General features: G+C 41.0%; 1 protein-coding gene across 4 annotated transcripts in view; it reads right to left on the bottom strand.

Moving 5' to 3' along the window:
* Nucleotides 1-4101: 4101 nt before the first annotated feature.
* Nucleotides 4102-20551, bottom strand: part of GOLGA5 (golgin A5) — a 40089-nt gene continuing 23639 nt past the window's right edge. Inside the window, exons 10-14 of one of the 4 annotated variants that reach the window (XR_009501169.1) lie at nucleotides 17505-17730; nucleotides 15165-15270; nucleotides 13111-13174; nucleotides 11517-11780; nucleotides 4102-4404 (exon numbers count right to left, since the gene is read on the bottom strand). Coding sequence is in view for 2 of the 4 variants with exons in the window: in XM_059915822.1 (XP_059771805.1) it covers nucleotides 11700-11780; nucleotides 13111-13174; nucleotides 15165-15270; nucleotides 17505-17730 (477 nt within the window). In the remaining 2 variants the exon portion in view is untranslated. Of the gene's footprint in view, nucleotides 4405-11312; nucleotides 11781-13110; nucleotides 13175-15164; nucleotides 15271-17504; nucleotides 17731-20551 lie in introns of those variants that run through there. The other 3 variants (XR_009501168.1, XM_059915822.1, XM_059915823.1) reach the window with 3 other exon arrangements.

Here is a 20551-nt window from a genome sequence, read left to right as displayed (position 1 = left end):
GTCTCACGGTATCACTCCACAAAATACTTATTACCAAAAAAAAAAAAAAAAAGGAAAAATATGCTTTTATGATGGAGAGACCGGGCAGGAGCCATTTTAACTAAGTGGTCAAACTTAGCATCGCTGACATTCTGTGGCTCCAGGATTGATGTGCTGACCTGACATCACTTGTACAGGAATTCCTCCCCAAAATGTGAGACCTGAATCGAATTGTGAAGAAACAGACATCCATGTTGTGTGTCTTTCTACAGGATAACTGGCCCACACTCTTCAAAATATTGGGGTGGGGAGATTGGGATTGACACCTACACACTACTATGTATAAAATAGATAACAAATAAGGACCTACTGTACAGCACAGGGAACTCTACTCAATACTCTGTAATGACCTACATGGAAAAGAATCTAAAAAAGAGAGTGGATATGTATATACATATAACGGATTCACTTTGCTGTACACCTGAAACTAACACAACATTGTAAATCAACTCTACTCCAGTAAAAAAAATTTTTTTTAAATATCAAAGCAAGAAGGACTAAAAAAGGGGCATGGGGAGAAAGGGCTGTTCTAGATGAAAGGGGCCGGGGGGGATGGGATAATCCAGTGTAATCTTGGATTGGATCCTGGACCAGAAAACAATTTTAAACAGCTTACAAAGAACATTTTTTGGACTATTAGAAAAATGTGTATATGGACTGGATATTAGGTAATATCCTTGCACAATGTTAAATTTATTGGCTGTGTCAGTGGTACTCTTGTTATATAGGAGACTGCCTCTCTTCTCAGATCCAAGCTGGGATCTATCCTGGGATGAAGTGCCATGAGGTCTGCAATTTATTTTTAGGTCATTCAGAGAGAGAGAAAAAAAAAAGAGAGAACAGATGGCGCAAAATGTTAACAATGGGGGAATCTAGGTGAAGGGCCTATGGATATTCACTGTGTTGTCTTTTCAACTTTTCTGTGAGTATAAAGTTTTTCATGTTTATTTTTAAAAACATTGGCAAAAAATAATATGGGCGGTATTTACTACAATACTGTCAGATACTATTACATCATCAAAGTAGGATATGAAGTTGTGTATAATCTGGATGTACAAATATGCGTGTACCTATGGTAGACAGCTGTTGTTTGCAATCATTGCATTTGCACTGATTATAACATGCACAACTAGCAGCACCCTTATTTTCTTTTGGCACCTACCCTCCCTCTTTTGGTTCATGGGGTTTGCATGTGGGGGCCATCTACATCCGTCTCCAGGGTTTGGTGGGCATATGTCTTCAGTTAGTCCAACCAGAGCCAAGGGACATCAACCCCAGGGCTCTTGCTGGACGTGTGGGGAAGAGGTGGTACTCTTTTTCACTGAGGCTGTCAGGTTGAGAGGATGTGAATTGAAGCAGTGTGGTCATCTTTGGGGAGTAGCTACCTGTGAGTCAAGCTGACACAGGAGAACTAAGAAGGAAAGAGAAAGACACCAGTTGACACTGTTTGAGCACCTGGATTTAAACGTGCCTGAAGTTAGGTGAACCTATAGATTTCCTTTTTGCTTATATCAGTTTGAGCTGGTACCTGTTGCTTGCACCCAAGGAGTCCTAGCCCTACAGCATGGAAATGCATAGAAAAGGTGTATTTGTTTCCTATCACTGTGTAACAAATTACCACAATTCTAGCACCTTCAAACAATACCCAATTATTATCTTGAAACTTCTGTGGGTCAGGAGTCTGGACACAGTTTAGCTGGGTTCTCTGTTCTGGGTCTTACAAAGCTATAATCAAGATGTTGGCCAGGTCTCATCTGGAGGCTTGACTGGGGAAGAATCTCCTTCCAAGTTTGTGCAAGTTGTCAGCAGAATTCATTTCCTGGCAGTTGTATTACTGAGGGCCTAGCTTTTTGCTGGCTGTCAGCTGGAGGCTGCCATCAGGTCCTAAACGTTACACACCATCCCTTGACACATGGGCTTCCTCAACACAGCCACTCATTTCATCAAGCCAACAAGGAGAATCCAGTCTGCTAAGATGGAATCTTACATAATGTAATGTAATCAGGAAGCTGACATCCTACCACCTTTGCCTTATAATGTAACCAAATCAAGACACTGATATCCTATTACATTTGCCGTATTCTATAGGTTAGATGCAAGTCACGGATCCCATCTGCACTCATGAGGAGGGAATTACACAAAGGCATGGACAGGAGATCCTTGGGGGTCAACTTAGGGTCTGTCTGCCACAAAAGGGATGGGAAGAATCCACTCTACAACTGCCACACCTACCCCTACCCACCACTAAATTCTTATTTACTGAGTATTTACAATTGAGCACTAAAGCTCGCTTCTTCCTAATTTAAGAGGAGTTATCACTGGGAAGTGGCTGGATGGGGAGGCACTAAAAGGGCACTAGAACTTTGGTACGGTATGGCATATGGTATTGCTTAGAATTTTTATAATGAGCATGTAGTATGTAATTTAGAAATACAATTAAAATGGAAAATTGAATATACAGTGTGACTTCCACTATAAGCTGTTTTTTCTCCACTTCTGGACCTTCCTATGTATATACACATACACAACGGGAGAAGAGACTGGAAGGAAACAGGCCCAGATGTGAAGACTTATTAGAGTGATGGGTCTATGGATGAATGATACTTTCTTCTTTACACTTTTCTGTATTTTTCACAATAGGAATATTACTCTAATAATCAGATTTTTTTTAAAAAGTGATTTGAAATGTTTTTTAGGTCCAATATTATGGCTGAAAATAAAGCAAACCCTCTTGTTTACCTTCTATAGAAAGGCAATTTCCCGCTTGGGTGGCTGATGGAGTGTCTGCTTCTAGAGCTCAAAGAAAGAAATCAGATGGCAGCAGGGAACACACACCTGCTTCCTCTCACACTAATAAACTCTCATCAGAATGCATCTGGCTTTGCCGCAGGACGAAGCATTATTTGAAAAAATATGGCAGGTTTTCTCCAGTGACTAAAAGCTACTGGAAAGTTCTTGCCAAGATGGTAAACAGAAGACCTGGTGCCAGACAGACCTGGTAAGCTGACATGTTCAGTAACCAAATAGTCCAAGCCCATGGCTATATGAAAACAAACAAAAGACATGTTTGATCTCATTTTTATAGCTAATTAGAGGACCTTGATGGGTCTCCGAACCTGTTTGCGTGTCTGTGAATTTAGAATTAAATATGAGGACCAAAGACCACACCTGTAGTCAAAACAAATAAACAAAACACAAACTTTCGAAGTTAAGGTTTCCCAAGCTCGCTGCAGCCGAGGAGAAGGTATCCTCAGGAGGATCCCAGCAGGGGAGACGAGACGGGCTTCTTCTAGGGTTTGTGTTTGTGCTGGATGATTGTGGGGGGCATTAAAGAACCAGGCGCCTGTTCTGGGTTGGATGCTGTCAAGAAGCAGGGGCAACTGGGTGATTGAGTACTTCAGTGATTGTCACCTAGAAGGAGAGTTAAAATGGGGCTTGAGTTGTTATTGGTGAAACAGCAGCAATTGCTCAGAAAGGAGGAATGCTTGTCAGAGTGGGGGGTGTTTAGTAATTTGGGTGCTCACAAGAGTGGCCTTTTCAATGTCTTGTTCTGAGTATTGTTCATGTTCAGCTGGGAACATGGCTGACTGTTTGTCAGTAGGGCCGTTTTCTACTTTCTCACTCCCATCCAGCTTTAAAATAAACATAGCACCCGATAAAAAACTAACACTCGGATACACTTTCAACTTAGAAAATGCTCTTTTTACCTGGGGAAATCCTTTGTGCTTCTTTCCAGCTTCTCCATTCTTAAAGATTAGGAAATCGAGGGTCAGAGACATTTTAGTGACTTGCCCAGCACCACAGCTGGCTTAAGCAAGCCAGAAAGTTGTAGCATCCAGCCTTAGGTTTATACTACTTTGTCACCCATCACTGTTCCTCATTAGTCCTGGTTTAGAAAGTTGTTTGTTCATTCCAGAATGCTGGCGTGATGGAAAGTGAAGAGGCAATTCAATTCAGCGTCAGTATTATGTTTAGGGAACTACTGTGTGATTGGGGTTCATAACCAGGGAAGGACACCGTATCAGAGTCTATTGCTGCTGTAACAAATTACCACAAACTAAGTGCCTAAAAACAACACAAATTTATTCTCTTACAGTCGTGGAGGTCAGAAGTCTGAAGTGGGTCTCACTGGGTTCAAATCAAAGTCTTGGCAGGGCTGTATTCCTCTGTGGAGGCTCTAGGGGAGAATCTGCTTCCTGGCCTTTTCCAGCTTCTAGAGGCTGCCTGCATTCCTTGGCTCATGGCCCCTCCTCCATCTTCAAAGCCAGCAATTCAATCATTCTGACTTCTGCTGTCATGACATCTCTGACTCTGCTGCTTTCTTCTTCCATCTTTTAAGGACCCTTATGATTACATCGGGCACAGCTGGTTAATTTAGGATAATCTCCTTTAGTTACAATCCTTAATCACATCTGCAATGTTCTGACATATTTATATGTTTCAGGGATTAGGACATGGACACATTTGGGGGGGTGGACATTATTCTGCCTACTAGAGACACCTAGCCTGGTATTTTTTTGGTGGGGAGGGGAAGGGAGGAATTCTGACTTAATAGAGAAAGAAGCATCTAAGCTGACAGCAGGAGGGGCCAGGAACCAAGAAGGGAAGTGTCTTTAAGCAGAGGGGAGGTCTGGAGGTGGAGCAAAAGCAGGGGGCATTGGTGGGTCCATTAGTCATCTATCGCTGGGTCGTGATGCAGTAACAACCAAACTCCCAAATCTCAGGGGCTCACAAAACCCAAGTTTTACTTTTTGTTCAAGCTACATGTCCACTGTTGACATGTGCCATGTTTTGGCTCTGCTCTACGTCCTCTTCGTTCCAGGAGCAGCCCCTGTCTACAACATGTTGGGCTCATGGTGGAGGAACAAGTTAGGGGGCAAAACCATAAGATGATGCTTAAAACTTCTGCTTGGGAATGGCTCATGTCCCTTCCACTCACATTTCATCAGCCAAAGCAAGTCAGGTCATATGGCCAAGGCTGACATCAGCGGGACAGGAAGTAAAATCTTCCCATAAGAATAGGCAGTGAAGAGTTGGAACAGCAATAGACTAGGACAGTACAAGAGGCTGGAGGGTAGTAGATGTGGGGGTGGCTTGAAGCTCATGAGGCAGTGAGGGCGGATCATGCATGACTTTAAAAACCAGTTTCCTTAGAATGTAGGTTCCACAGAGATAAACCCACGCACCTATGGTCAACTAATCTATGACAAAGGAGGCAAGGATATACAATGGAGAAAAGACAGTCTCTCCAATAAGTGGTGCCGGGAAAACTGGACAGCTACACGTAAAAGAATGAAATTAGAACACTCCCTAACACCATATGCAAAAATAAACTCAAAATGGATTAAAGACTGAAATATAAGACCGGACACTATAAAACTCTTAGAGGAGGGGCTTCCCTGGTGGCGCAGTGGTTAAGAATCCGCCTGCCAATGCAGGGGACATGGGTTCGAGCCCTGGCCCGGGAAGATCCCACATGCCGTGGAGCAACTAAGCCCGTGCACCACAACTACTGACCCTGCGCTCTAGAGCTCGCGTGCCACAACTACTGAAACCCGCGCACCTAGAGCCCATGCTCCGCAACAAGAGAAGCCGCTGCAGTGAGAAGCCCGCACACTGCAACAAAGAGTAGCTTCCGCTCGCTGCAACCAGAGTTAGCCCGCACACAACAAAAACCCAACACAGCCAAAAATAAAAATAAAAAATAAATTTATAGAAGAAAAAAAAAAAACTCTTAGAGGAAGACATAGGAAGAACACTCTTTGACATAAATCACAGCAAGATCTTTTTTGACCCACCTCCTAGAGTAATGGAAATAAAAACAAAAATAAACAAATGGGACCTAATGAAACTTAAAAGCTTTTGCACAGCAAAGGAAACTATAAACAAGACGAAAAGACAACACTCAGAATGGGAGAAAATATTTGCAAACGAGTCAACGGACAAAGGATTAATCTCCAAAATATAAAAACAGCTCATGCAGCTCAATATTAAAAAAACAAACAACCCAATCAAAAAATGGGCAGAAGACCTAAATAGACATTTCTCCAAAGAAGACATACAGATGGGCAAGAGGCACATGAAAAGCTGCTCAACATCACTAATTATTAGAGAAATGCAAATCAAAACTACAATGAGGTATCAGCTTACATGGGTCAGAATGCACATTATCAGAAAATCTACAAACAACAAATGCTGGAGAGGGTGTGGAGAACAGGGAACCCCCTTGCACTTTTGGTGGGAATGTATATTGATACAGCCACCATGGAAAACAGTATGGAGATTCCTTGAAAAACTAAAAATAGAATTACCATATAACCCAGCAATCCCACTACTGGGCATATACCCAGAGAAAGCCATAATTCAAAAAGACACATGCACCCCACTGTTCACTGCAGCACTATTTACAATAGCCAGGTCATGGAAGCAACCTAAATACCCATCGACAAACGAATGGATAAAGATTATGTGGTACATATATACAATGGAATATTAGTCAGCCATAAAAAGGAATGAAATTGGGTCATTTGTAGAGATGTGGATGGACCTAGAGACTGTCATACAGAGTGAAGTAAGTCAGAAAGAGAAAAACAAATATTGTATATTGACGCATATATGTGGAATCTAGAAAAATGGTACAGATGAACCAGTTTGCAAGGCAGAAATGGAGACACAGATGTAGAGAACAAATGTATGGACACCAAGGGGGGAAAGCAGCGGGGAGGGTGGTAGTGGTGCTGGTGTGATGAATTGGGAGATTGGGATTGACATGTATACACTAATATGTATAAAATGGATAACTAATAAGAACCTGCTGTATAAAAAAATGAAATTAAAAAAAAAGAAAAAAAAAGAATGCAGGCTCCACAAGGGCAGGATCTAGGTTGCTTTATCTTTCTAGCCCAGTATTTCTCAACCTTTTTTATTTTCATTATTACTCCCTACCCCAATAAAATCTTAATGTCACAGATATAGTGTTATGTACTGCATGTATATTTGGGCTTTATATATAAAAACAGTAAGATATTTTTCCCCATCTAAAAATCAATTTTCACCCCCTTGAAGGTGGTATCAGCCCACGTTGAGAATGCATGTTCTAGCCCCAGTTACATTTGTTTTAATTCTTGAGTTCAGCTGACTTAAGCCACATTTGTGAGTTAAAGCAAATTGTTAGTAGTTGATAAGTTTACACGCATAAACCTTATTATATACTTTGTGTAAACTCAGTTTAACTAGCACCACAAGAAGCTAATCGGCTAAAGAGGAGAGGTCCAGTGGAGTAGAGAGGAAACTTAATTCGACATTAGAAAAGAACCTGATTGTACCTACATGTTGCTTTGCAGAACTTTCAAAAAGTGAATGTAAATATCTTATTGCTTTCAGAAGGCTTCTCCACTGTAAGGCAGCCTTGCCTGTCTTTTGAGAGAGTCATTAAGCAAGACTGAACTTTCCCTGATGATTAAAGGTCTTCACTATGAACATCTAGGACCAGCGAAATCCTCAGGTCACCTTTTGCTTTTACATTTTAAATTACTATGGCTTTTCCCTCTTTGGGAAAACCCTGCCAAGCTGCCCAATCTAAGTCCTCGCTACTAGCAATGTGCCTGGCCGGTTACAGTTCTTTGCTCTGGTTTTGGAAACCAGAGGTGCTGCGTGGACGGGACAGATGCTGAGTGAAGGTCCGAGGAGCTCTCGAGGAGTCATGCGTGAATTTAGTGTTTTGCCTGATTCAGTCAATGAAGTTCAATGAACAACAACTGAAGGCCGATTATGTGTCAGGCAGTGTTCTAGGCGTTAAGGATATAATAGTGGATAAAAAAGGTAGTATCTTTGTCCTCATGGGATCAGAAATGTCATTTTGAGTTTACGAGCTCTGATAGCACAAGAGCGGTGGTGCCGGACAGTGAGCTGTGCTTAGGCTGGTTGATCAAAGGATGAGAGATATTTGCCTTCAGATATGAAGGGCTCTGCTCTTGGATTTCATTTTTCTCTTTGTCCTTGACTTGAACAAAGATGAGGCATTAACTATGAATGCGGAGACCAAGAAGTTATGGGGGAAAGTACCAATTCATTGACCTGGTATTTATTCCTTGCAACTACATAGGAAAATCACCTCCTTGGGTTCAGCCTGTCCTCACCTCAGCAAATTTAGCACCTTTCAGGGGCTTTGCACTTTAACCCACTGCCACTCCACTTTGCATGGCCTGTCACCTTATTCAGGCTCTGCACCAGTGTCACCTCTGCAGGGAGGACTTCCCTCTCTCCTCCCCCACGACTCTCTACACCTTTGCCCCTTTTTTTTTTTTTTAACATCTTTATTGAAGTATAATTGCTTTACAATGGTGTGTTAGTTTCTGCTTTATAACAAAGTGAATCAGTTATACATATACATATGTTCCCATATCTCTTCCCTCTTGCATCTCCCTCCCTCCCACCCTCCCTATCCCACCCCTCTAGGTGGTCACAAAGCACCGAGCTGATCTCCCTGTGCTATGCGGCTGCTTCCCACTAGCTATCTATTTTACATTTGGTAGTACACTACCAAATGACACTCTCTCACCCTGTCACATCTCACCCCTGCCCCTCCCCATATCCTCAAGTCCATTCTCTATTCACAGCATTTAACTCTTAGTGACACATTTTGCATATGTTTGTAGTCTGCCTTCCCCACTCAAAGGTAAGCTCCAAGAGGGCAGGGACTTTTGTTCGCCACTCTATTCCCAGTTCCTAGAAGGGGCCAGCACAAGGGTATGTAATTTGAACTATCTTATAGTCCTGTGATGGCATAAGATTATTTTACCACCACTTTTTTTCTTCGAGACATCTTCTGTAAATGAGGTTTCTGTGTGTAACACACCTGACGGCTCAACTGTTCGTACAAAAAACAAGTTTCCTTTACTTGGAGGTGTTTGTGTTGGAATCTGTGTCTGAAGAGCAGACCACATTTTAGAACTGCAGAAGTTCAGAAACATTCAATCCACAGCCTTCTCACTCAGGAAAGAGTTCCTAAGAATACTAGCCTCAACATGTTCAGAATAACCACTAAGACATTTTTCTGTCATTTCTTTCTTCTGACCAATCACAGCCTGAAGAGCTTTAGGCTATTAGTCCCTTTGGCTTTGCCAGTTCTGTCCTTCTACTTCCATCTAGACCAAGATGCCCATACTGGCCTTTTCCAATACAGCTGACCTCCTAAAGTAGGGAGCTGGAGCCCAGCGAGGCATATTTGAGTAGGTTGGGTTTTTTTCCCCTCCAGGGTGAGTTGTATGTAAGTCTTCCTAAATGAAGGCTAGAATGTCCAGCCCCAGACATTATTCCCTTATCGAAAAAACTAACCAGGGTAGACCTAGTTCCACGTTTTAACAACCCATGCTTTTCCTTTGAAGTCTCTGTTCTGCAGCAATAGAAATGGTAGGTTTTAGAAAGCACGAAGTCTAGAGAAAGGGAAATCTTAAGATAATAAAATAATCTTATTTTCCAACTGACAGCTATAAATACAAAGCAGTACATTGAGAAGAAAAAAATTCAGCTCTCACACAATCCTTTTAAGGAAGTCAAGAAGGTTTCGTGTTATCTGAGGATAAGTGAATGGGAGACTTTTAAAAATCCCCTAGTGTGTTAGTGGTCAAGAATACAGAAACTGAAAGTCAATTAAAGATTTAAGTAACTTCAGAAAAATAATCTCAGCAACACTTTGTCAAACTATTTCCAAAGCCAAGAATGTGTAAAAACTGAACAAAAGATTCAGAGCCATCCGAACAAAAGATTTACAGCCATCCCAACAAAAACCAGGAGGACATGCAGAGACGGGAAGTCTGGCAATACACGATGATGAAGCAGGTGCCATTTTCCATTTTAAGTATGTAACCTGGTTTTAATCATTTTCCAGAAATGGTTCCAAATTAGAAGAGAAAAAAAAAAAACCTTTAAAAGATATTAACAAGTCTAAACTCTTCACTCTGTTTGAGATAAGACTTGACTTCACAGCTCAGACTCTAATAGGCTATCACACCTGAATAAGAACTATGACATATAGGGACTTCCCTGGTGGTGCAGTGGTTAAGAATCCACCTGCCAGCGCAGGGGACACGGGTTCGAGCCCTGGTCCGGGAAGATCCCACATGCTGCGGAGCAACTAAGCCCGTGCGCCGCAACTACTGAGCCTGCGCTCTAGAGCCCGCAGGCCACAACTACTGAAGCCCGCAAGCCTAGAACCCGTGCACTACAACAACGAGTAGCCCCCGCTCGCCGTAACTAGAGAAAGCCTGCGTGCAGCAACAGACCCAACGCAGCCAAAAATAATTAATTAATTAAAAAAAAAAAAACCATGACATGTAGATTTAATAACATGTCTCTACCCTACCCTCCAAAATCTCATATCCACTTTTAGATGGTATAGAACTCTCTGCCCTTTTCATTCATGTTAAATTGGAAAAAAGCCCAAACACACCTAAGATGACCTTTAAAACTTCATTCTCTGATGGAAAATAAGAAACATATACATCTAGGATACCAAAACTTTTGAAGAATTTATAGGACAATTAAAGTCATAGTATAAATATCATTAAGAATAGAAACTGGTCAGCTTTTCTGTTAGGCACCAGCAGGCTACTGCAAAGGCATTCCTGACAGGAAGGACTGTACCCTTCACCCAGCCCACGATCTACATATGCTAATTATATATGAAGAGAGACTGCCAGTGCCCGGCACAGACAAAATGAGAATTCAGACGTGTAGATGACAAGGAAAGCCAAAACAGACATTATACTGGACTTAAGGCAAAGAAAATGTCCCTTTTCAAAGAATAACTCTGTATCGTCTCTGCCTTGGAGTATTTTAAAAACACAAAGGGTGTTAAACCAAATTTGATTCCTAAATGCTACCAGAGGGGCTATGGGTGTCCTGAGCCCACCCAAGGTATAGGCTAGAGAAAAGGAAAAGAGATGAAGGAAGACAATGGATGAATGAATAAGAATCAAAGGAAGACAGCACGTGGGGTGGGGAGGGGGAGGAAAAGAAGCGCACACACCACTAATGCAATTACAAGTGGCATCAGCTCTGATTTCTGGCTCTGCTCGTGAATGCCCATCTGGAAAGGTCTTGTTTAAATGGGAGTGAAAAATTATTACTTTTAAAAGAAAAATGCACAGTAAATTTTACTTACGTATTTATAGAAAGATTTATACCAATCAAGCGTTTAACAATGTAAAAAATAAATCTGCATTTGCAAAGTTAAATATATGAAAATACAAAGCAGACTGAATTATCAAAAAGAAAACATTTTATTTATATCACTAAATACAATTAGTTTCCCTGATTATAACCCATAATGAGTGTCACCTAAAATACAGGATGGTCTGTACAGAGGCAGACACCCCCAGCATCTCCGTGTGTATGCATATATACACTGAGCCCCTGACCTCAGAAAAAGCAAGAGCTGAGCTCGTTAGATTATTTTTGTTTTTAGAAACTCTTACCATTTGAAGGAAATCAGAGGAAGATTTCGGTAGCAGAGTACTTGTATAATAACTTAAAAAGTTAAAAGCTTGTAGTGATAAAATAATCTTGTGTACCCTTCTCAGGAATTTCAGGCAAGTGACCCTTCTGCAGACCCCAAAACTGGAGAGAGACGACCAATCACCAAAACAACCAGGCTCAGTTCATTTGCCATGTGGTTGGTCATGGTGCATTTCTGGTGTGTAAGTCAACAGAACAATCATGACCCAGAGGTGAAGCAAAGCCTGAAGAAAGAAAAAACAATTTATGGATTAGCCAATAAATCAATCCTCCCTAAAGGCCCACTGTGCAGTGCACTGAGGGCAGGAGCTACGTCTCGTTTGTCTCTGTATTCCTGTGGCTAGTGTGTCTGCAACTGTGCAGGCGCGCAGTACATTGTTTACTGGATAAACAAGGAAGAAACAACTGTATAGTCAAATGAGCTAAAAAGTGCAATGGAAGGTAATAAAGAGCTACAATACCTACAGCATTCTCAGTTGAGAGGAGCAAAGTCTTGAACACATTCAAAACATGCACACGTACACATAACTAACCCATCAGGGGATTACAATGCAGAGTAGATGGCCTGATTAAAACTGCTAGGTATACATGAAGTTGGCTGGAAAGGCTTGTTAGAACAGAGTTGTGGTTGGTGTTTTGAAAGAGGGTTTAGCCATGATTTGGTGAAGAGGAGATGGGAAGACATTCTTGACAGGAATAATGTATCAGGTTTCAGAGATCGATTTAGGGTCCAGAGCAAGGACCTGCAGTGATACATTTCCACTGACTCCCGCATGGTGGTGCTGACATGATGAGGTTCCATCACGAAGTGCCTTGCACACAAGACGTGCAACATCGCATCTCATGCTGACAGAGGGTGCCTGTGCTCCGCACAATCTCCCCACCCAGATGTGGGCATGTTCTGAATCCTTTCTGATGCCATTCAATATTTTTTCTTTCGCTCTCCCCATCCCCCTCATCTTAAAACCTTCTTGTTTAAAGGAGTAACTCTTCCCTCTAGTGGCTCACAAGGAAATTTCTAAGTATGCTTTTTTTTCTTCTCAAGAAAACTGCCCGTCTTAATTCAGTTCAACTACTTTTAGACATCCCCACTCAGAACAGTCAGTGGGCTTTTTAGGCTCACAGAAGATAAGACACGGCATCCCAAACTATGGTAACCATTTTATTACAGTTAAGAAATCTAAAAAAGAAAATACATCAACTTTGAGATCCCTTTAGGAAATAAAGCAAAACACACGGAAATAATTAAACTTTACTTCAAGATAAAAATGAAATCAATTGTTTTGTATTGTATCACTGGAGGCGCTTAGAAATAAAGGTAATCATTAAACTGCACTACAGTTAGTCGGAAAAGCCTTCAAGCAATTTATTTTTTAGACATAATGAATGATCAACATTACTTGCATACTTTAAGAAAGAAAATCTTAATTACCAAAAATGAGTTCTATTCTCTTTCAAAATTGATTGCTAAAAGTTTAGTCAAAAAGATCAGCAGCTGAAAAAAACTAGTTAAAAATCAAATGCAGCACTGTTTTTGCAAACAAGTTTACTTACCATATATATAATTACAAAAATTCGTGCTATGGGGTATCTTCGGAGAAAAATTCCCAGACGGATACTGTGCAAGTGGTAGGGGTGGAGAGAGAGGAGAGAGTTACACTCAAAACATGTTCCTGTGGTAATATCTCACCATGTTTTTTAAGACTTCACTCATTTAAACTATTTATGTGGCTACCACAAAAGACAGATTATTTCTGTTTTATAGTAGATTGTTAAATGATTACTTGAAATAACCATATAAAATATCATAGTAGTGAACAAATACTTTTATCATTATTTGGGGATTGACTGTTAAGCTTTTAGCACAAGCTATTCCTCTTAATTCTTCAGCTACAACTGTAGAAGGCAAACTTGGTCCCTCTAGCAATCATTTTTCTTTTAGGAACCAAAGGCAAGTGTGAACACATGAATAGGAAAAAAGAGTCTAGTTGGAATGAACCTATAAATAGCTAATCTGGGAGCTTTAGCATGGACACATACTTCTAAAAGGCTCCCAACTACAGAAACTCAAGTAAACACTTTAAGTAAGAGTGGGAAGCATTACGATGTCCAGACCTATTACTATGCCTTTCTGCAACATTTTTTCCCTAAGACGGATACATGTACAGATACACCTTTCTTCTATGCCCTTCTGCTTCTTTCCTTACCCCTAGCACAATGCCTTGCCTTGCATATATGCTCTCTAAAAATTAATATGTATGTTGAATAAATTAATAGTTGAAATAGATGTGCTCAATAATGTGGAGATAGTGACTATGGCATCCAAGGCTCATGGCTTCAGGAATCCAAATTAGTAAATCATCCTCATTTTTAATACCATAGCTCTATTCTGACACAGAAAGGTAAGAAAAGATTGCTCTGTTAGGCAACAATTCATTTAAACTATGTTTAATTATAAAAACTAAAAGGCAAGAGAGTTTAGTAGGTTATTTAGATATGAACTTTGTCAAGGCTATATACATATACTGGTAAAACATTTTCTTTATAAGGTGGATGACTACTAGTATAAAAAGTTTTATTTATAAATATATATAACGTATATATAAAATATATATGAAAATAAGTACTATTCATTTATATATAGTGGCATCTTTTATTCTAATCAAATGATGAAGTAAGCAGATAAAACATTCAAATGGATGCATTTACATAGAGGCTTTCTCAATGAAATTTAATGAGTTTTCAAACAGAGTTTATTATAGAAAGAAGAGAAATGATCAGAGTTAAACACCTTCAACAAAATACAGGCACTGGCAGACCTCTTAAAGCAATTTCATGACACTGAAATATCAGCTCGGGGGACTTCCCTGGCGGTCCAGTGGTTAAGATTCCGTGCTCCCAACGCAGGGGGCCCGGGTTTAATCCCTGGTCAGGGAACTAGATCCTGCATGCCACAACTAAAAAAGATCCCACATGCCGCAACTAAACATCCCGTATGCTGCAATGAAGATCCCGCGTGCCACAACTAAGACCTGGTGCAGCCAAATAAATAAATACGTTTTTTTTTGTTTGTTTGTTTTTTAAAATTTATTTATTTTTGGCTGTGTTGGGTCTTCGTTTCTGTGCGAGGGCTTTCTCTAGTTGCGGTGAGCAGGGGCCACTCTTCATCGCGGTGCGCGGGCCTCTCACTGTCATGGCCTCTCTTGTTGCGGAGCACAGGCTCCAGTCGCGCAGGCTCAGTAGTTGTGGCTCACGGGCCCAGTTGCTCCGCGGCATGTGGGATCTTCCCAGACCAGGGCTCGAACCCGTGTCCCCTGCATTGGCAGGCAGATTCTCAACCACTGCGTCACCAGGGAAGCCCAATAAATAAGTATTTTTTTAAAAAAACAGCTTGGGAATTCCCTGGTGGCCCAGTGGTTAGGACTCCGCGCTTCTACTGCAGGGGGCCCGGTTCAATCCCTAGTGAGGAAACTAATCCCGCAAGACACATGGCACAGTCAATCAATCAATCAATATCAGCTCTGCTGGACAGGACTTAATATGACTGAAATCACTGGAGAATGTTACAAAAATATGGTCCATCACTCATTGGTGCTGGCACTGCTTACCTAAACTGGTCAATTGAACTAGCAGCTTTGCGGACTTTTCCATACATTCCTGCCAGATTAGTTTCTGTGTCATTAAAAAGAACAGGAACATTTCGCAGACGTGTGCCTGTTTAAACAAGAAAATAAGTAATTAACGTACAGACACCAAAGTCAACTTTCTAACAAAATTATAGTTGAATATACCTTATGTTACATATGGAAGAAATTCTCAAGGTCAACTTTTAAGCAATAACCAAAGGTGAAAACATTAAAAAAAGACAGTTTAAATATGTAAACTTCCATACCCGCAAAAATCAAAATTTAAAAATTACGAAAATTATTTTCCCATGAAATTAGCAAAAATCAGAGTTTACCAAGTATTGGTGAGAGGCAGCATTAATGGGCACTTTCTTCCTGGGCCAGCAGGAGTGAGGCTGCACACCCTTTCTACAAAGCTGGTAACTCCTGAATTCGCATCTCCAGCCCAGTCCGCCTCCAACTCCAGGCTCGGCCGATCACCCTTTCATTTCCATCTGGATGTCTCGTAGACATCTCAACCTGGCACGCCGCACACTGTTATCCTGATTGCCTGCCCTTGCTTCCCACCTTCTCTTCCTGCAGTTTTCCCCATCTCAATACACAACTCCACTTTTCCAAAACCTTTAACTCCTTTCTCTCGAACTCCACATCTGATCTGCCCGCAAATTCCATCTGCTTTCCTTTAAAATAAATCCTGAACCCACCCCCTCCATCCCCACTCTGGTCTGAGTCACCAGCATGTCTTACATGGGTTAATACCATGCCCCTCCCTGGTCTCCCTGCCTCAGTGCTTAGCTCTCTGCAGTCTACTCTTGACACAGCAGCCAGAGACATCTTGTTAAAATATACAGGTCAGCTCAGTCACCCCTCTCAAGACCCTTCTATGGCTTCTGACTTCACTCAGAGTAAAAGTCCTTATACAGACCTAAACAGCCTCCTCCAAGTTCTGGCCCCTCATTCAGTCTACTCCAGCTGCACTGGTCTCCTGCAATATGCCAGCTATACTCCTGCCTCAGGAGGGCCTTTGCACTTCTCTCTGCTTGGAACACTTTTTCTGTAGATCTCTTCATAGTCTACTACCTGACTTCCTTTGGGACGTTAATAAAATGCCACCTTTTCAACGAGCTCTTCCTTGACTACCCTGTTTAAATTACTATCCCCTCCCCACATGTGGCACCCTGCACGTCTTTCTCTGCTCCATTTCCCTTTGTAGCACATATCTCCAGCTCATACCGCTTGTTTACTGCCTGTCTCCTCCTCTGTATTCCCCCACGACACCAGAATGTGAGATCTATGGGGGAGAGAGTCTGGCCTCTTTTGTTGACCACTGTATCTCTGAAACAGCACCTGATACTGAGTGGGCACTTAATAATTATTTGCTAATTTCGGGAACAAGAATCAAAAGCCTTTAAATGTGTGTACTTATTGACCCAACAATTCCATTTCTGATCATTTATCAATCTCCAACAATAAGGAACTGATTAAACAAATTACAGTATTTTCATGTGATAAATTTCTATAAAGCAATATATACATTATTGTATGAAATATATTATTAAAATATATTTATATGAAAAAAATTTAAAATCAATAAAACAAGTACTGCAAACATATGTAGGAAAAAAGTCTGGACAAAGATGTTCCAAAATGTTATCTGAGGGCAATAGATTATCAGGTGATTTTAATTTCCTTTTTTTGGCATTTCTTTTTATAGTGAGCCTGTCTTATTAAAAAATATATATAAAATAACATGTTATTTGAAAAAAAGTTCTAAAAATTTAAAGCCAAAGAACTAAGATTTGTTGAATGACTACTTTGTAGTCAAAGTAGTTATGAAGTTCTAAGACTAAAAACCTGATCTGTTGAAACTTATGCTAAAATCTTCAACATTCTTCTTGATCATGTATTTTGAGAATCTATACATTTCTCCATTAAAATTATAGAGCACGGATATACTCATGTGACTATGTATTAACTTTAATATTCATAATTATGGTTATTAAAGCAAGTCTTACTTTAAGATTCCTGAAAGCCCCTCTCAACTGAATTTGTCCTCACCACCCTGTTAAGTGTCCTGGGCCTTCTTCTCCAGGTTTGAAATCAGTGAGAGATAGTAATCAGCCCATTGTCCAGTTCATTAATGATCATATCAAACAGTGCATAGCCCAGGCCTTGAGAAAAGTGGGTGCTTTGTTAGATAAAGCTTCTTTTTAAACAAAAATGGTCTTTCTGTAACTTTTCAAATCATGTTTGAATTAGCAACATTGAAAATTAAGGCAATGAAATATTCTTTTGAGATTCCTTTTTTTTTTTTTTTTTTACCTTCGCCACTGTCAACTCCAGACATGTTAATAGAAGACCCATTACTACTGCTTCCAGCGGCGGAGTTCATTTGCTGCTCAAGGCGCTCCAGCTGGAAGACCAGAGAGTTCTTCTCTGTGCTGAGACTCTCCAGCATGGTCTGCTTCTGGATGAGAGTCTCTGTCAGCTGATGGAGTCGATTTTCTAACTCAGACTGACTGCTATTGCTTAAAGTTTTATTCGTAAGCTGAAAGGCAAAGTATTCATAAGATTACTACATAAAACAAAAGGCATACAACACAGAAACCATGTTATTACATTCCCACAGGTAAACCGTGGCATTAAGTGATTTCTCAAAACTCTACGATTCTTTCACCATCTACAGAAGCGATTTTCAAACTCTGTGGGCCATGAAATCAATTTTGGTGGGTCACAGTTGCCATTTAAAAAAACAGAACAGAATAGTACATAGAGGGCACAGCATATAGTGTGTGAGAGCATTCTTTTGTGAAACTTGTTTTGGTTTTATACGTGTAAGTGTGTGTGAGTATAGAGACGTGATTTAAATTTTATTTCTTGCTATGTCATCACAGTCAAAAACATTTGAAAGCACTGGTACACGGGACACAGTTCAGGTTTCTCAACCTGGATTCAAAACCCTCCACAAGTCAACAGTTGTGGTGCAGTGCAAAAACCACAATCTCTGCGCTGCAATTTCCTAGCTACCTGACCTTGGACAAGTTGCTACACTTCCCCGAATCTGTTTGCTCATCTGTGAGGGTAACAGTGCCTTCTGCACATGGTACTTTGGGATATGAAAGGAGAATTTTCCTAGTAGGGTCTGGCTGACAGTTGCTCCTTAATAACTTCATTCCATCTTCTATTTGCTCTCATCTGTATCATCTTCCTCTGCTCCCATTTGGCCTCTGCTCTGCTGTTCAAATTTTCCCTTTTGGGCAAACCCAGTCTCCTTCTCTTCTCCAGGCTCTGACTCCCTTCAAAGCCTCTTCCTTGAAGCCCTTTCCAACTACTCCAGCCCGAGCTGATCTCAGCCTTCTTTTAGACTCCCGCTGACTATCTTGGCATTTATCTTCACTATGGTAACAATTTTGCCTCCTCAATGAAACTGCCAGTCAGCTCTGTGAGGGCAAGAATCACTGTCTGCATCAACACAGTCTGGAAAAGAGGCTGAGAGACTGATCTAAGTTGAAAACCCCAGCTCTGCCACTTCTTAGCTACAACCTAGGGCAAACTACAAACTACACTGAGGTACAGCTGACTTTTAGTTTCAGGTATAAAACCTAATGATTTGAAATTTGTAGACACTGTGAAATGATCAACACAATAAGTCTAGTTACCATCCATCAAGCTTCCTTCCTTCTAAACCGCTTACAGCACTCCCACAAATTAATTGCCGGGCTAGGTCTACAACAAGTAACTACGAAATGGAATTATACTGAGTATAAACTAAGATTTACTTACTATTAAAAAGGAATGCTCAATTTTAAGACTGTACTGTGATCCCCAATCTACTTACTCCACACTTTAATATTTTTTAGTTGAGGTAAAATTTACATTCAGTGAAATACCCAGATCTTAAGTATAAAATGAGTTTCGACAAACGTTATTAACTGTGCAACCAACACCCAGATCAAAACATAGAATATTTCCATCACTCCCAGACAACACTGCTCTGCTTTCTATAACCAGAATTTAGTTTTGCCGTTTCTTGAATTTCCTATAAATGGAATCATACGGTATGATCAGTTTTGTATGTGGCTTTTAAAAAGATTTATCCGGGGCTTCTCTGGTGGCGCAGTGGTTAAGAATCCGCCTGCCAATGCAGGAGACATGGGTTCGAGCCCAGGAAGATCCCACATGCCGCAGAGCAACTAAGCCTGAGCACCACAACTACTGAGCCTGCGCTCTAGAGCCTGCGAGTCACAACTACTGAGCCTGCGCACCAGAACTACTGAAGCCCGCGCGCCTAGACCCCATGCTCCACAACAAGAGAAGCCACCGCAAAGAGAAGCCCGTGCACCGCAACGAAGAGTAGCCCCCGCTCGCCGCAGCTAGAGAAAAGCCCACATGCAGCAACAAAGACCCAATGCAGCCAAAAATAAAATAAATTTATTTTTTAAAAAACTAAAAAAATAAAAAATAAAAAGATTTATCCATGTTGTTGTATCAGTAGTTTGTTTCTTTTTATCGCTGAGTAGTATGCAATGTGTTTATCCATGTACTTTTTTTTTTTAATTAATTAATTAATTTTTGGCTGCATTGGGTCTTTGTTGCTGCACGGGCTTTCTCTAGTTGTGGCGAGCGGGGGCTACTCTTTGTTGTGCGTGGGCTTCTCATTGCGGTGGCTTCTCTTATTGCGGAGCACGGGCTCTAGGCACGCGGGCTTCAGTAGTTGTGGCATGCAGGCTCAGTAGTTGTGGCACACGGGCTTAGCTGCTCTGCGGCATGTGGGATCCTCCTGGCCCAGGGCTCGAACCCGTGTCCCCTGCACTGGCAGGTGGATTCTTAACCACTGCGCCACCAGGGAAGCCCCCACGTCCTTGTTGACAGACATTTCAGTTGTTTCCAGTTTGGGCTATTTATGAACAAAGCCACTACAAATATTCCTGTACAAGTCTTTTTGTGGACATATGGCTTCACTTATACTGAGTAAATATCTGAGGTTATAGGTTAGATGTATGTTGTTAATCTTACCAGAAACAGCCAGTTTTCCAAAGTGGCTGTACTACTGTACCCTTCCACCAGCAGAGTACGACAGTTCCAACTGCACCACATCTTCAACACGTGGTATTGCCAATCTTTTCACTTTCTGCCAGTCTAGTGGGTGTGGAGTGCTGTTATCTCCCTGAGGTTTTAATTTGCATTTCCCTGATGACTAATGATTTTGAGCACCTATTCATGTGCTTATTTGGCTATTCATAATCTTCTTTTGTGAACTGTCTACCCAAGTCTTTTGTCCATTAAAAAAAAAAATTAGTTGTGCATCTCTTTATTTTTAGTAAGAGTTCTTATCCTGGTTACAAATCCTCTGTCAGCTGTATGTATTG

The sequence above is a fragment of the Balaenoptera ricei genome, chromosome 2, assembly GCF_028023285.1.
Source record: "Balaenoptera ricei isolate mBalRic1 chromosome 2, mBalRic1.hap2, whole genome shotgun sequence".
NCBI lineage: Eukaryota > Metazoa > Chordata > Mammalia > Artiodactyla > Balaenopteridae > Balaenoptera > Balaenoptera ricei.
The sequence above is the reverse complement of the archived record's forward strand: the minus strand, read 5'-3'. Positions and strand labels throughout refer to the sequence as shown.